At 39.3% G+C, this 17,534-nt stretch overlaps 1 protein-coding gene across 1 annotated transcript; it reads right to left on the bottom strand.

Annotated features, from left to right (window-relative positions):
* Positions 1-16,041: 16,041 nt before the first annotated feature.
* On the bottom strand, positions 16,042-16,995 carry LOC142446813 (olfactory receptor 51I2-like). Its single transcript, XM_075548553.1, has one exon. The coding sequence runs from the start codon at positions 16,993-16,995 to the stop codon at positions 16,042-16,044; it is 954 nt and encodes a 317-aa protein (XP_075404668.1).
* Positions 16,996-17,534: the final 539 nt, after the last annotated feature.

The following is a 17,534-nucleotide window of genomic DNA, read 5'->3' as shown; positions in this document are numbered from 1 at the left end:
ATCAGTGTGATAAGTACTAGTGTATATTTCAAGAACCTTAGCATACTGAGCTATGGGTAGTTTGCTGCACATCTCAATACTCTTCCCTCCATCTTATAGTTCACACTCTCCCTACCTTCTATCCAGACTTCTCATTTCCTTTGAAAATGTACATGTTATATGTATTTTCTATGTGAAGGAATCATGACCAGTGCTTTCAAAATAAATATTCCTCATTTTATTATGTTTTGCATGAAGGTCACACGGCATATTAAATTGGATTTCAACAACTTTATATAAAGTGGTCAGTGACATTTCTTACAATTTTTATATAAGTAGACAACATCTTGATGAACTGAGAAAAGACCAAAGTTTTAAGTTTTATATAATTCTGGAGTCAGTATTCATTAAAGCAGATAAGAAATTAAATGACATATTTCATTGGACAAATATACTACTAAAGATCTCTTTAAAATATTGAGGGACAAAATTGTCACTTTAAGGACTAAGGTATGCCTGACCTAGGTCATAGTATATTCAATCTCATATGCATGTAAAAATTTAGCAGTGAATAAGAAGACCAAAGAAGAATTGATACCTTTCTATGAAGATGTTGGTGAAGAATGTTGCAAGTACCAGGGTCTTCCAGGAGAACAAACAAAACTGTTTTGAAAAAAGTGCAGCTGGAATGTTACCTAGAAACAAGGATGGTGAGTCTTTATCTTTGTACATAAGAAAAGTTTTATCCTCAGAAAAAAAAGACACCATGCTTGGTAGAGCTGAAGGTCAGTGAAAACGGAAGACCCATCATGAGATGATTGACATAGTGGCTACAACAAAGATCGCACAGCGAACAGCAATTGTGATGAGGCTACAGGAGCAGGTGGTGTTTTCTTCTGTTGTACATGCGATTACTATTAGTCAGAACTGACGCAACAACACCTCATAACAACCACCAAACTAAGTGTAATCTACAAATAATAATCTGATTATTTCCATCCCATTTGTTCTGATTCTACTAACCTAGTTCTGCTTTTTCTGTGACTATTTTTATCTCTGATTTAGGTAATGTTCGTCATTTTGTCCCATGTTCTTAATTGTTTAAAGGACTACTCTGTTCATTAATAATTTTGATTAATTTACAAATCAATGTATTATTTGACGGGAAGATGACTGGAAAAAATAGCTTCAGTTCCTAGGTCAAGGTGTCTTTAGGTAGTAAACTCTGGAATTCCTCTAGTGTATAACTTTGCAGTAGGTGACATTTTTTTTAATGGAATTTATTCTATATTCTTCTCACATTATCTTGGCAACAATCTATTGTTTACCTGGTCAGAACAGTCAGTAGAGGGAGAGAATGGGGTAGACAGAAACCATCTGTTCATTTGGTCTTATGTTAGAAGAGACTGTGCTTCTTGTGGAATATTAATCATGTAGACTAGTTTCTTCTTTGAACTTTTGATTTAGTTATTCTTTAAAGTTTTGCTTTATGAGTGTAAAAATTAATAGGCATATCTTAGATGATCACTCCAAGTTTATAAAACCCCACATGATACTCACCAAACGAGAAGGTAGAATGTCATCTTTGTATGTGCCAACTGAAAAAGCTGTCACTCAAAACTATGATCTCTCCTCTTTCAACCAGTGAAAATAAATCCATGAGTATTCAGATATATTGAAGAGTTTTCCAAAACTGTCTCCCATGCAACTTGCTATATATATATTAACTTATTGGCAGCACTCATAAATGTGTGCATAAAGATGCTTAAACACACACTTAAACAAGTATCTTCGTTTAACGCCAAATACTTATATTCATCAATAACAACCTATATAATCACGCCCTTATTTTGATGAATTTATTGACATTGTAAAGCTTTTTATACTATAGAATTTTTCACAATTGTCTTTTTTCAACATGCACATTTTAGTAATTTTATTTACTTTTATCAAGTTGTACCAACTTCACCCATCATTGCATTGCCTCTTTCTCCACCAAAAGCAAAGCAATAAGTGCCTACTATCTAGAAAGTGACTCTCTTCTCCATTTCCCTGCAGTCCCTGGAAACCATCAAAGAAATTTGTTTTTTTTGTGTGTGTATACATATTCGTAACTCTTTACAATAGTGACCCAAACCATATGTGTCCTGTGGTTGACATATTTGACTCAGCATGATGTCCTCAGGATTCCAAAAAATGATATGTCACAGACTGTTATATTCTGTAGTATACAATTGGATATATGTATGTAAGATATTTCTACTATTTCTAGCTATTTTTTAAAAAGTATCATATGTAGTAGTTATACCATTTTCAATTGCATTAGCTATGTATACGCATTTCAAGCCCCAACATATTGGCAGCATTTGTTATTAGTAATTCTTATCATTGTCACTTTTGCAATGATGATATGGATGGAATTTAATGATCATGAGCATATTTACGTGTATGTATTGGTGCTTGAATATCCTCTTTGGTATACTAGAGTCATTTTTTATTGGTTTTTGGCTTTTTTGTTGACTTGTTGACATTTCATATTTATATTAGAAATTAGACCATTGCCAACTATTATCTATCATTGAGTCATACTGTGGTGTCTTGTGTTTCTCTGTGATTCTAGAAGTTATATCATTGGTTTTTCAAATACCAGCAGACCCACTTAAAAGGTCTAGTAGTTAATCTCATCACTACTGGCAGACAGATTTGTCCCCTATTTTCTGTTTATACATCCCCACCCTCCACCCATCTAGCATAGCCATGCACCAGAATAACTTCATCCCCATCCACAGGAGGATTCAGAAACCCCTAATATGGATTGCATTCCTTCTCTAATTCAAAACTTCCAATCAGAACAAGGTACAGGATCCTTCCAGTATAAATTTTAAAAATGCTCTCCCAAAGGTTTATGTATGTGCGAATTCCCTTTGTTCCTTCTTCCATTCTCTTCTCTTCTAGCTCTCTCCATGGCTGGCTCTCTCACAGCCTGTTCTTCTATTCTGGCGCTCCAGTGCTCTTCTCTTTCAACTCTCTCTTTCACTTGGCTAGTTCTCTGACTTCATACAAAGGACTGGCTTTAACATTCCCCCAACCTAACTCCTTTCATCTCATGTCCTGTGATCTCTTATTATGTATAAATCTTATCTCCCTTCATTGAAGAATCTTGCTCCATCTATCATCTCTTAATCACAAAAACAAAAACTAACACCACACAGAGTGAACGGGTTTCAGGAGAGCTTCCAAATTAAGAAAAACTTATTAAGAAGAAATAGGCTACCCACCTCTGAGGAATTAGCCACTGAAACCTTGATAAATAGCACTGAAATATTTCCACATACTGAAAATCTAATGAAGAAAACATAGCATTGTTAGAAATAGTACCAGAAACTAAGCCTAGGAGGTTGGAACTTACTTACAAAGCAGAGCTGCCTTCTTATAGTAGAGCCAATCATAGCAAAATGTGTGGAGCTAACCCTGTGGCAGTAAAGTCTTCTGGACCATCATGTGCTGGTGGAGTAGAACTCAAAATGAGTAGAAACAGTTGCAAACATCAATGAATAATTGAAACTTGGACTACATCATGTACGAATCTAGGAAATTGAAAGCTGTCAAAAATAAAACAGAATGAAGAATAATCAATATTCTAAACAGTACTGAGCTGCAGTGTACTGGTATTGGTTTTGGCCATTTCAAGTCTGAAATTTATATAATTTACTCAACCAGGAAAGAGAGATGAAAGAGGAATGACCTCAACATCATAATCAAGAAGACATTTTAAGGGGCAGCTGGGAAATAATGGTTACCTGAAGGACTCACCCACCTGTAGTGCCTGACCTGAAAATTGGGATATAATGTGAAGGGAATGGGAAGGTGTAGTCCTTAAATCAGAACTAAGGTACCAGGGTCTCAGCTGAACCCCTTTTTTTGGTGTGGGATTTCCACTCACAAAGTAAACCAAAAACGCTTTAAAGCACTCTAAAGGGGACAGAATCCCAGACAGGAGGAGAACTCCTCACCAGAGGTCTCCCCTTGGTTAGCTGTCTTGAGCTGACAGACTGGGGAGTGGTGGTGGTGGGTAGTCATAATTTAGAGTAAAGAAAAAGCAGATTTCTGCCTTAGGTTATTTGCAGTGTGGGAGAAAACAGGCGGAAAGTCAGCAGTCCAGGGAGCGTATTTACTTCCAATAGGCCGAGAAGAAAACAACCCCAATGATAAGCTGAATCTCCCCCTCTGGGGGTCAGTCTGACAGCCCCCAAATCAGAGCATATCACAAGCATAATAAAAAGGGTTAAGGATATATAAGTGGTTTAAAATCCAAACCCCAGTTGATTGCTCAGCTCCAAGGAAGAACTAGGTGCTGGGAGGGAGAGGAGCTTAACATAAATCAGTCTAAGAAGAAACCTAGGTAAGGAATGCCAGAACTCAGCTACAGAATCTGGTGGCTTTTTGCATGACAAAGACCCAGTTTAGCAAGTGTCAGTCTCAAACAGCAGGAGCTACAGCCCAGAGACTGTGGAAGACAATTTAATTTGACCTTATTATAGCTGGACAGGCAGATAAAGGAATGGAAAATAAAATCCTCTGTTCTAGTAGGCACCAGCAGACTAGATAGGACAATAAGCCAACATCCCCTCTCTGAGACTCTACACATACCTGGGGAAGCCCTGCCTGCCCTGGGTCCCTAGATGGGACTGTGGGAACACCCAGGCCCCAGCCCTGCAGCAGTGTACAAGGAAGGCTTACCAATGTGCTCCAACACTCAACTGAAGCCTGGCCACGGGTGCGATCTTGCATTTGAAGTAATCCCACACAACGTCTGTGGAACACTACATCAACCAGTACACCACCCTGCTACTTTAAGGAAGAGTTGGAACTTCTCCAGCCTCACAGATGGTGATCAAGTCTCAGTTATTTCTTTACCTAATACTCTATTTCTTCTCACTCTATTCACTAGTCCTTCTAGCTTCCCCACCACAGCCCGTTTCAATGAGCTCAGGTTTGTGTTGGCTTTTTGTTCCTCTCGTTCTTCTTTATCCCTCCTTATTTTCTTTTTCCCTCTTTCTCCTTTTCTCTTCCACTCTTTCCTATCATATGCCACTACTGGCTTCCAGGTCACCACCCTCTGCTTAGGTCAAATAACCCAAATGGCAGGAGGAACTCCATGGGAGCGCTGTACACCACACAAGGCAGCTGGGACAAACATCTACACCACGTTGCACTGCTGAGGAAACCTCCATTGGACCTCTAAAGTGATATCATCAACTAGGGCAATTCAGACCAGCACCACTGCATTAAAAGGGCACACCAACCTGCCATTGTGAGGCAGGGTCTAAACCCATCTGACTCCACCACAATCAAGCAATCAGGGATCAGCTAACTCTTTATTCCTTATTTCCTTTCTCTTTCTCTTTCTTTCTTTCTCTCTCTCTCTCTCTCTCTCTCTCTCTCTCTCTCTCTCTCTCTCTCTCCCTCCTTCTTCTTTACCATCACAGCCGATATTCATGAACACAGTTGGGGTTTTTCCCCTTCTTTCACTGAATGCTCTTTTTCTTTCTTTCATCTTTCTTTCTTTGTTATCTTTCATTCTCTTTCTGCTTGTATGATTCTCTCTTGTCCCTCTCATTCCTTTCACATGCCACTGCTGGTTCCCAGACCCCTACACTCTTGCTAGGGAAATTCTGTCCTCCCAGTGGGCTGCCTGACCCCTAAGACAGTATGCACACAGGATGAGTCAGTTTTACACACAGCACAGCATGGGATGAGCTATTTCTTTTTCTACTTTTTAAAATTCTCTCTCCTTATCTTTCCTTTTCTTTTCACTTTTTTCTTTCTTTGTGTTCGTCTTGCAAATTTTCTTCTTTTCTCCTCTTCTTCCAACTCTTCGCTATTTCCTACCACTGTCTAAGCAGTTCATTTCTCCCTCATTGATGGGTTCTTTACTTTATTTCTTTTTCTTACTTTTTTCATTTTTGTTTACTGTGTGCATTTTAATTTTGTGTGTGGGAGTGGGTGTCAGTTTGCTTGGCATTGTTTCTCCAGTCTGTCTCTTCCTCTTACCCTTTGTCATCCCCTTTCACTCTCTTTCCAGTCACAAGTCACTAATAGCCTCCAGGTCACTTGCCTCTGCATAGGGCATCTCTGAAGGCCCAGTTGGGCGATCTTCAACCCGCATTTATTGGCTTGGCAAGTAGTTGGGGAATTCACGCTGGTTCTCTCCCACACAACATACAGCAGGGTGTTCTCCCCTAGAAAATGTTGGGGCATCCCCAGCCTAAAATCTGGAGACCTACAAGTGATTGGGGAAACACCTGACAACCACTGGTGGGACTCCACGCTACTGCGGGAAAATCCAAGGAGGGTATACCCACACGCACTCCTCAGCACTCCAGTTATAAAAGAAAAGACCACAGGCTAGCCAACATGCTCCAAGAACTGTGAAGCCTACTTAGAGATTAGCCAGAGAAGCGACGCACTCATAGGCTCACAACAAGCCAACCAGTATCACATGAGAGGAATATCCAACACACATTCCAAGTAACTGAATACTGGACAGCTAGAATAAGAGTGAAACCACAAGAATATATAGCGATAGCCTGACCCCTCAGTATAGCTACCAACAGGTAGTTCAGGGAAGTACTCATACGAATCCCCAAAGAGAGTCTCCAGGGCCCTACAACTCAGGAAAATGGCTCCAGGCTCCTCTAAAAAACAACCCATAAACAGCAACCAGTTTTAACAGCTTCAACTAAAAAGCAGGAGAAACAGAATACTATGCCAGAAGAAGTCATGAAATTAAGCATGGGCACAGAATAAGCAAATATTGACTTGCCACAAAAGTAAATTTTCAAAATGCTGCTTAAAGTCATAAAGGATATGAGTGAAGCAATGCAAAAAATGTGGAAATGATAGAGGAGATAAAGGCAAGCCACCAAATGGAAACACAAGAATTAAGGGATGAAATAACAAAATCCAGTGACATATTGGCAGACATTGACAATAGGCTTGAGGAGGCAGAGAATAGCACGAGAAGCCTAGAGGATAACCAAGCAGACCTCAGCAAATGGGAAAAGCAGTCAAATAAAACAATCAAAGACGCTGAAGAAGAATTGAAAGCCATGTCTGATGCTATGGAAAAAAAAACAATAGTAGAATAATTGGTCTACCAAAACAAGACACAACAAAGAAGTCAACAGGGAAAATAGCAAGGGAATTCTTAGAGAAAAACTTCCAGAGCTTAATAAATGAAAATCAGATAACCATTCAAGAGGCTGAGAGAACATTCAGACTCAATTCCAAGAACAGGTCACCAAGACCAATAATTGTCAAATTATCCAACTATGAGGAAAAGGAGATCATAAAGGCAGCTAGGGAAAACCAAAGAGTCAGGTATAAAGGTACCCCAATAAGAGTATGTTCAGATCTCTCAGTGGAAATGATAAAGAAGAGGAGGGTATGGATTAACATATTCCAAAAATTGAAGGAAAACAACACAAACCTAATAATACTTTACCCAGCGAAAAGATCTATTAAGATAGATGGAGAAGAGGTTTCCCAGAGGACAACCTCAAAGAATACATAAAAAGAAACCCAGCCCTACAAAAGATCCTTGCTGATCCAGTAAGGGGAGAACAACACTCACCGAGGGCAAATAATAGGCCATCACATCGAATAACTACACCCATGGAGCGACAAAGTGGAAAGAGCCCCCAGAATAGTATCAGTTCAATTGTGGAAAGAAGGAAAACATAAACCACACGCACAACACAAGCAGAAAAGATAGGTAGATAGGAAAATATCCAATATAAAAGGTACAAGGTGACACCACAGAGTCCACAGATGTATATAATAACACTGAAAATCAATCGCCTGAACTCAGACATTAAAAGGCAGAGGCTAACAGACTGGGTCAAAAACATAACCCTTTGATCTGCTGCCTCCAGGAGACTCATCTCAAGGTTACAGAAAAAACAGGTAGAGAATTAAAGGCTGGAGAAAAATATACCAAGCAAATGGTAAAGCAAAAAAAGCAAGAGTGGCAATCTTAATATCTGATCAAATTGACCTCATGATACAGGTCATAACAATAGACAATGAGGGACACTATATAATGCTCAAGGGAACAATAGACCAAGAATCAGTGAGCATAATAAACATATATGCACCTAATGAGAGACCTGCGAAATGTGTAAATCAAACATCCAAAAGTTGAAAAAAGAGATCACAGGCTCAATATTTATAATTGGTGACTTTAATACACCACTCTCTGAAAAAGACAGATCATTGGGAAAGAAACTGAACAAGGAGACTACAGATCTAAATAGCACAATTTGGCAACTTGACTTGATAGATATTTTGAGAGCTTTCCACCCACATGCAAAAAAATTCCATTCTTTTCAAGCTCATGTGGCATATATTAGACCACATTCTGGGACACAAGTCGAACTTGAGTAAATTCAAGCACATAGAGGTCATAAAGACATCTCTCTCTGATCATTGCGACATAAACCTGGAAATTAACAGGACAGTGAAGAAAACAAGGGGACAAAATTGAAGGATGAAAAACTTCTTATTGCAAAAGGAATGGGTATTGACCCAGATCAGAGATGAAATCTAGAAGTTTCTAGAAACCAATGAGAATAAAAATACAATGTACCAAAACCTGTAGAACACAGCAAAGACATTTATCAGAGGATGGCTGATAGCAATAAATGCACACATTAAAGAAAAATAGACACTCTTGGATGATATGCTGACACAGAACTTACACTAATGGAGCAGAGTCTACAGAAAACCCCTACTAATAGCAAGAGGACAGATATAATAAAAATCAGAGCTGAGATACAGGAGAGGGAAAACAAGAAAACTATTGAAAAAAATTAATGCTGCTAAAAATTGGTTCTTTGAAAGAATTAACAGAATTGATAGACCTCTGGCAAATCTAACCAATGAAAGCAAGGAACAAATGACATTTGCAAGGATGAGTGATGAAACAGGGGACATTACAACAGACCCTAATGAAATCAAAAGCATAATTACACAGTATGATGAAAGTCCATACTCTAATAATTTCAACAGTTTGGAAGACATGGGAAAATATTTGGAAACACAATCTCTCTTTAGACTATCCCTGATGGATGTCAACAACCTCAACAGACCCATAGCAATGGAAGAAATAGACAACGTAATCAAGGGATTACCAACAAAAGAATCCCCCGGCCAGATGGCTTCACAGGAGAATTCTAACAAACATTCAGAGAAGAACTGACACCAATTCTATACAAACTCTTCCAGATCATAGAAAAAGACGTAAAACCCCATAACTCTTTCTATAAACTAGTATAACTTTGATACCTAAAGTGGCTAAAGAAGCCACCAGAATCAAGAAGTATAGGCCAATATCCTTCATTAACATTGATGAAAAAATTCTTAACAAAACACTGGCCAATAGAATACAAAAGTATATTTAAAAAAATTGACTGTGACCAAGTGGGATTCATACCAGGGAAGCAGGGATGGTTCAATATACAAAAGACCACCAGCATTTTCACCACATTGGCAGGAAAAAAAATGATAAGAACCACATGATAATATTGATAGATGCGGAAAAGCATTTGACAACATCCAACACAAATTACTGTTTAAAATACTAAAGAAGGTAGGAATAGAAGGAAAATTCCTCAATAATATACAAACCATATATGAAAAACCAACAGATAATGTGGTAGTTAACGGAGAAAACATGAAAACAATTCCACTGAAAAAGGGGACCAGAGAAGGATGCCCCTTTCCCCACTCCTATTTAACATCATACTGGAGGTCCTAGCTAACAATATAAGACAAAAAGGAAAGATATTAAAGGTATGCAGCTGGGGAAGGAAGAGGCGAATTTATCATTATTCGCAGACAATATGATTCTATATATTTAAGATCCCTTAAACTCCACAAAGGGAGTGTTGGAAACAATGGAGGAATATGGCAGAGTGGCAGGATACAATATGAACAAACAAAAGTCTATTGGACTGCTCTACACATCAGACAAGATCACAAAGGAGACGATTAAAAAGGTAGTTCCCTTTACAATAGCCAAGCACAAATTTAAATACTTAGGGCTATACCTTTCTAAAAAAAGAGAAAGATTTGTATGATAAAAATTAGAAAACACTACTTCAAGAAATCAAGAGTGACTTCAACAAATGGAAGAATATCCCATGCTCGTGGGTTGGAAAATTCAATATGTAAAGATGTCAGTTTTGCCCAAGGTACTATATAAGTCCAATGTTATCCCGATACATATCCCACCATCCTTCTTCAAACAATTGGAAAAACAGATTACCAACTTCATAAGGAGGGGGAAGAAGTCAGAATTAGCTGAGAATTCCTAAAGAAGAAGGACAAAGTGGGCGGGTTTGCTCTACCTGATTTTAGCACTTACTGTACGGCCACAGTAGTCAAAGCAGTATGGTACTGGCATAATAACAGATATTTAGACCAATGGAAAACAGCTGAAGACTAAGAAATAAAAACATCATCAGGCAGGCAACGGAACTTTGATAAGGGCCTAAAAATATTAAATGGGAAGCATATGCCATCTTTAATAAATGGTGCTGGGAAAAAAATGGACATCTACCTGCAGGAAAATGAAGCAAGACCCTTACCTCATTCCATGCACAAGAATAAATTCAAGGTGGATCACAGACATTGTGATAAAACCCCAAACAATTAGGGCCATTCATGAGGGAATGGGGACAAACCTGAGAACCTTGGTACAGGGAATACATAGGCTATCAGAAATATGGAAATATACAAATACAGAGAAGTCACAAATAGACAAGTGGGACATACTGAAGATAAGACACCTGTGTACATTGAAAGAATTCATCAAGAGAGTAATAAGAAAGTCCACCAACTGGGAAAACATCTGTAGAAATGACACATCAGACAAAGGCCTTATTACTAAAATCTACAATACTTTACATGCTTACAATAAGAGAAAAACTAATTGCCCACTGTGGAGGTGGGCAAAGGACCTAAACAGAATTTTCCCAGAGTCTGAAATCCAAATGGCCAATAAACAAGCATATGAGAAAATGTACCCAATCATTAGCCATAAGAGAAATGCAAATCAAAACAACTATGAGATACCACCTAAAATCCTCAAAGATAGCCCAATTAAAAAAAATCAGAAAGCAACAAATGTTGGAGGGGCTGTGGTGAGGTAGAAACTTTCATCCACTGCTGGTGGACCTGTAGGTATGCACAGCCACTATGCAAATCAATTTGGCAATTTCTCAAAAAGATGGAAATTGAGTTACCATACCACCTAGCAATCCCCCTCTTGGGCATGTACCCAGAAGAGGTAAGAAACAAACCAAGGCCAGACATCTGTGCTCCAATGTTCATTGCGGCACAGTTCACAATCGCAAGGAGTTAGAAACAACCCAAATTTCCATCAACAGATAAACGGATTAAAAAACATTGGTGCAAACATACAACGGAGTATTATGCATTGCTAAAAACAGTGATGAACACATGAAGCATATTTCCCCATGGGAATAACTGGAGTGAAGTAAGCCAAGCACAAAAGGAAAAGCACAACATGAATCCACGGAGGTACTTTTATTAAAAAAATATAAAATGCAAAAGGGGCACATGTAAAAAGTGTAATCCAGGGGTGAGGTCAGGGTAGTAAGGCCGGGCCCAGACCAAAGGAAAGGGGGGGTGGGTGGGAAAGTGTGGCTGTGGAATAGGGCACTGACCCACCCAAGGCGAGGTTATTGTTTGTGTCTCCACAGGGAACAAAGTAACATTCTAAAATCCGGTGTTCCGGGATGTGAATGTAGTGTGCAGGCATGGAGAGGGGAGCCAGTGGAGAGGTCTGAGGGCTTGCCCCCATATCAGCTACATGGACAACTGTTCTTCTCCCCAGAAGTATTTACTTTAGAGGATAGCACTGAATCTGCAGCTAGGAGGGAGGGCCGTGTCTGATCAGAGCACACAGGAGTAAGTGAATGGAGAGGAAGAGAGAGTGGAGCACATTCTAGTATTCCAGTCCTGGAGGACGATACCCCCATTCCGAACAGCCAATACATAGAGTGAACCATATGGCTGATCCCACTATGAGACACGATGTCCCTCGCTGACCTATGGCCCTTCGGGGGGACAATACTGTAGACTCAGTGTTGGGATTGGCCCGGACTGACCTCATGACACTGAGGCAAAACACTAACGGTGTGCACCAGAGCAACAGGGGGAGCAGAAGAAGGAGGTCCTGAAGGAGTGCAAAGGATAGACTCTGGGGCCATAGCGTGGCACCCCATAGGACCTGACTGTGGGACACACCTAGAGGTCAAAAATCAGATCTTGATCTATTTCCACATTTTGCTTTCTTTTTAAAATGTTTCTTTTTCTTTTTTTAAATTAATTTATTCTTTTATGGGTCATTGGTTTTCTTTTTTGTTGTCATTGTTGCATTCCCTTTTGTCACTTTGTTTTGCTATGCCTTGTTTTTGTGCATATTATTTTCTCTGCAGATCGATCTAGATAAGATTGGCTGGATGAACCTTCTGGAGGAGAAAACAATGGGATCGATGGTTCTAGGGGGACATGGGAGAAGGGGAGGTGGGGGTAAGGAGGTGGTGTTTACCAACCCAAGGACAAAGGAGCAACAAGTGATCCAAAATTAGTAGCAAGGAGGGTGTGAGAAGTCTGGTAGGGATTCAGCAAGGGCAATGTAACTGAGAGAAATTACTGAAAACCAAATGTAGGCTGAGCATGATAGTGGGACAAGAGGAAAGTAAAAGGAAATAAGGGAAAGAACTAGGAGGCAAAGGATATTTATAGAGGTCTAAATACAGACATGTGCATATGTAAATATATTTATATAAGATGGTGGGGAAATTTATTTATGTGCATATATTTATAGTTTTAGCATTAAGGCAGCAGTTGGATATTGGTACTACACTCAAGTACTTATTCAATGCAAGAACACTTTGTTCTCTTAAATTGGCATTCCATGATGCGCACCTTCCCGACACAATCATTGAAGACAAATGTGTGCATAAGCAAATGTGGTGATGAAAGCTGATGGTGCTGGGCTACCAAAAGATATAGCGTCTGGAGTTTTCAAGGCTTGCCGGTAAATAAGTAGCCATTTGGCAACAAGCTCACATGGAAGAAGCACACCAGGCTGTGTGACCCCCAAGTTATCAAAGGGACCAGGTATTAGGCATCAAAGAACACAAAAGCATAACAGTTGGTGGCCATCTGCACGATATGATCACTGAAGACAAATGGTGCATAAGTAAATGTGGTGAAGAAAGCTGATATTGCCCAGCTATCAAAAGATATAGTGTTCGGGGTCTTAAAGGCTTGGATATAAACAAGCAGCCATCTAGCTCAGAAGCAACAAAGCCCACATGGAGGAAGCACACCAGCCTGTGTGACCATGAGGTGTAGAAGGGATTAGGTATCAGGCATCAAAGAACAAAAAATCATATCATTATAAATGAGGGTGAGTGCAGACTGGAGACCCAAAGCTCCTTTGTAGGCAAGTGGACACCCTCTTACAGAAGGGTCGTGGGGAAGAGATAAGCCAGTCAGGGTGCAGAGAATTAATGATGAAACATACAACTTTCCTCTAGTTCTTAAATACTTCCTTTCCCCACTATCATGATCCGAATTCTACCTTACAAATCTGGCTAGACTAGAGGATGTACATTGGTACAGATAGGAACTGGAAACACAGGGCCTCCAGGGCAGATGATCCCTTCAGGATCAGTGGTGATATTGGCGATATCTGGAGGATGGAGGGAAGGTGGGGTAGAAAGGGGGCACTGATTACAAGGCTCAACAAGGATAACCTACTCCCTGGGGGATGAACAACAGAAAAGTGGGTGAAGGGAGACTTTGGACAGTGCAAATATGACAAAATAACAATAAACTATAAATTATCAAGAGATCATGAGGGAGGGGGGAGCGGGGAGAAAAGGGGGTATAATGACGTGATACCAAGGGCTCAAGTAGAAAGAAAATATTTTGAGAATGATGATGGCAATAAATGTACAAATGTGCTTGACACAATGAATGTAAGTGTGGATTGAGACAAGTATTATACGAACCCCCAATAAAATGATTTAAAAAATTATTCTCAAAATTTTGTCAAGGCAATTTAGTGGCAAGAAAAGCTATTTTTATAAGTTGGCATGAATGGCTAATATTCATATTTTAAAAATAATAACCTTAGCATCATACACAAAAATTTATTTAAATCATTTAAAACATTATTGAGAGAACTCATATTTTAATTGCTAACTGTTAGAACTATTTTTCGTCATTCATTATGTGAAGATTTCTTACAAATAAACAAAATACATAAATTGATAAATTGAATTTCATCAAAAGCAAATGGATCTATTTTTCCAATACATTATTAAAGAAATATAATTCAATTCATAGACTTGGAGAAAATTCATGCAAAATTAATATATAACTTGTTTATATGCAGATATATAAATTTCAAATGCTTTTAGAAAAATTTCATTGCTTCCTAATTTCATGTTTCCATAAACCTTTTAAAGCCACCTTGTACAAATATATTAGCAGCCCTGGATAAAATATAATATTTTGTGAAAATATGCCAAAGATTTGAAGAGTTATTTCACTTAAATAAAAAAAGGACACAGAATGATATGTAGCATAGGATGAAAGACTAAACATTATCAGTAATTGGAGAAGGGTTGCACATTAAAAGCACATATCTGGTCTCGATTAAACCTCATTATCTAATTAGAACACTGCTGTTTTTCTGATCATTTAGGGTCAGCATGAGTGAGAATCCACATGATGACACACAAGTATTTTTCAGAACACCCTTTCTTCCTGTCATTGAGCTATTACGTTTTCTAACACCGCCAAGTCCAAACTCATTTTAATCAAGTTGGTTCTGACTAAATATTTATGGGAGCAGATCGCCTCAGCTTCTATCATATAGTGGCTGCATGGCTCCTTGGTTTCTTGTCAAGGTCAGAACATTTTTCTGACCAAATTATATATTGTGTTCATGGTACATATTCTACCAAGACTGACCTCAACATCACTTGTAGAACTTTCTGTTGATTTTCATTATACATAATGGTTAACATATACAAAGCAGACAGAGCAGTGTAATGAATGTCCCTGTGTCCACCATCTACATTCAACAACTATTGACATGCCAGTTTTCTAGTCTATTGTTTTACACAGAACCCATTCCCACTCATTATTATCATTTAGAATACTTATCTAATATTAACATACATTGAGATGAAGAGATTACAGATGAACCAACTCGACAAATCAATATAATCATGTCATTTATACACCTAACATGGAGCAGAGAGCATTTTCACCTTTCCTTAAATGTGCTCCTATTCCTTCCCATTCTTCTACCTCTGTCCCCCAAAAATTAACCACTGTTCTGACTATTTTTACCTCAGATTAGTTCATATTTATTCTATAGTCTCATATAAATGAAAATATATGATACCTATTCATTGTGTCTGATTCTTTTCACTCACTAAATCACATGTTGTTGAGGGAAAAAAACCACCCCAGAGATTGTTTTGCATTTCACGGAAGGAATGTGAGAGCTAAATATTAAAAGACTTGAGACAAATGACATATGTTCTTCTGGATTCCCCTCACCGTAATGGCATGCTCCATTCTAATGGGTGAGAGGAGGAGGAGCTGGTGCTCTGTTGTTTTTCCATCTGCTGAAGCTTTTCCAATCCAAACTCACGTCCATGGAGCCAGTGCTGACTCTTAGTGACTCCCTGTGGTTTCTGAGACGGTGACTGTTAGACATAGAAAGCCAAATCTTTCTCCTGCAGCGCTGGTGATAGTTTCAAACTGCTAACCACTTGAACCACAGCTCAATGCCTGACCAGTACACCACCAAGACTCCTTACTAAAAATGGCATTGAGGTATAGGTTACCTCCCCCCCCCCACCTCACATCTTATCCATGAAAAGCAAATCCAGAAATTCAGGTCTGATCCAAGTTACTGTTTTCTTAGGATAGCTGTCTCAGCTAAACCCTATTCCTCTTTCTGGCTAGTGCACGAACGATGCGACTGCGGATTTCTTTGGTTTTGATGCTATAGACAATGGGATTGATTACAGGTGGGAAAAAAAGATAGGCATTAGCCATAACAGTCTTCAGGTGTGGGGGTAAGTGTCGTCCAAAGCGGTGTAGCACGGAGAGGCTGACCAGGGGCACGTAGTACACTAGAACCGCATAAATGTGTGACACACATGTACTGAGTGCCCTCCACCTCCCTGTGCCAAAAGCTATTCTCAGTACTGTGTGAAGAATTAGCACATATGAAACCATAATGAGTAGTGAGTCTGGCCCAGAGGTGAAGGTAATAACAAACAGACCCAGGATGCTATTAAGGCGAGTGTCTCCACAAGGCAATTTAATCAAATCTGGGTGGAGGCAATACGAGTGCGTGAGGACGTTGTGGCCACAGAAAGGCAGACGCTTCAAGAGAATGGGCAGCGGGAGCATGAACATCACATTTCTCAGGGCAATAGCGACACCCATTCCCATGATGCGGGGGATTGTCAAGATGGCTGTGTAGCGTAGAGGGCTGTAAATGGCCACAAAGCGATCGACAGACATGGCCAGAAGCACACCTGACTCCATGAGGGTGAACGAGTGCATGGAAAACATCTGGAGCAGACAACCATCAAAACTAACCTTAGTAATGCCCAAAAGGAAGATGCCTAACACTGTGGGCAAGGTGGAGATGGAGACACCTAACTCAACAAAAGCCAGCATGGCAAGAAAGAAGTACATGGGTTGGTGCAAAGCAGCGTCAGTTCGGATGATGTGAAGAATCATGCCATTTCCCAGGAAGATGATACTGTACATTAGGCAGAAGGGGACAGCGATCCAGATATGCTCTGCCTCCAGGCCTGGAATGCCAACAAGAGTGAACGTTGCAGGTGTAAACTCCATAGAACCGTTAAAAGGTCTCATGGCCCTTCATCAGAAGACACTGGGACGCATATAGGAAATGAGGGACAAAAATCTCAGTTAGTTTCTATTATCAATCTCTGAGTTCCTGGAAGTCATATTTAAGACATTTTCTTTAGAAAAGGGAAAGAAAACATTTCTGGGGTAAGGGTCAATGTCAAATAAGTTCATGAAGATGAAGCTAGATAAATGAGATGCGTAGAACAGTATTGCTGGAGAGGCTACATGCCAAATTCAGAAGGCATTGATAGAGATTTCAAACGTAACACTTTTTGATAGTGAAAGGCACTGATAACAAGCACAGATGTCATGGTTTTATGAGGATGAAGGGATCTGGTTACTTGTATAATTTTTGCAAGAAGAAAATCAGTAGCAAAGCAATAGAACTATAGCAGTTAGAAATAAACATCAATTCCTACCATGGATATTTGATCTTGAAGGGGCCACTTAAATTATCTATGATATTAGGGTTTTGTATAAGCACATTAACTGTGAAATAAGAAAATATAAGTATATGTAAATGGATTATCATTATATTTTTA

The sequence above is a fragment of the Tenrec ecaudatus genome, chromosome 4 (genome assembly GCF_050624435.1).
Source record: "Tenrec ecaudatus isolate mTenEca1 chromosome 4, mTenEca1.hap1, whole genome shotgun sequence".
NCBI lineage: Eukaryota > Metazoa > Chordata > Mammalia > Afrosoricida > Tenrecidae > Tenrec > Tenrec ecaudatus.
This window is presented reverse-complemented; position numbering and strand designations above follow the sequence as displayed.

Excerpts from the sequence above, each read along its gene's own strand:
- LOC142446813 (XM_075548553.1), bottom strand. The coding sequence starts at position 16,995 with ATGAGACCTTTTAACGGTTCTATGGAGTTTACACCTGCAACGTTCACT.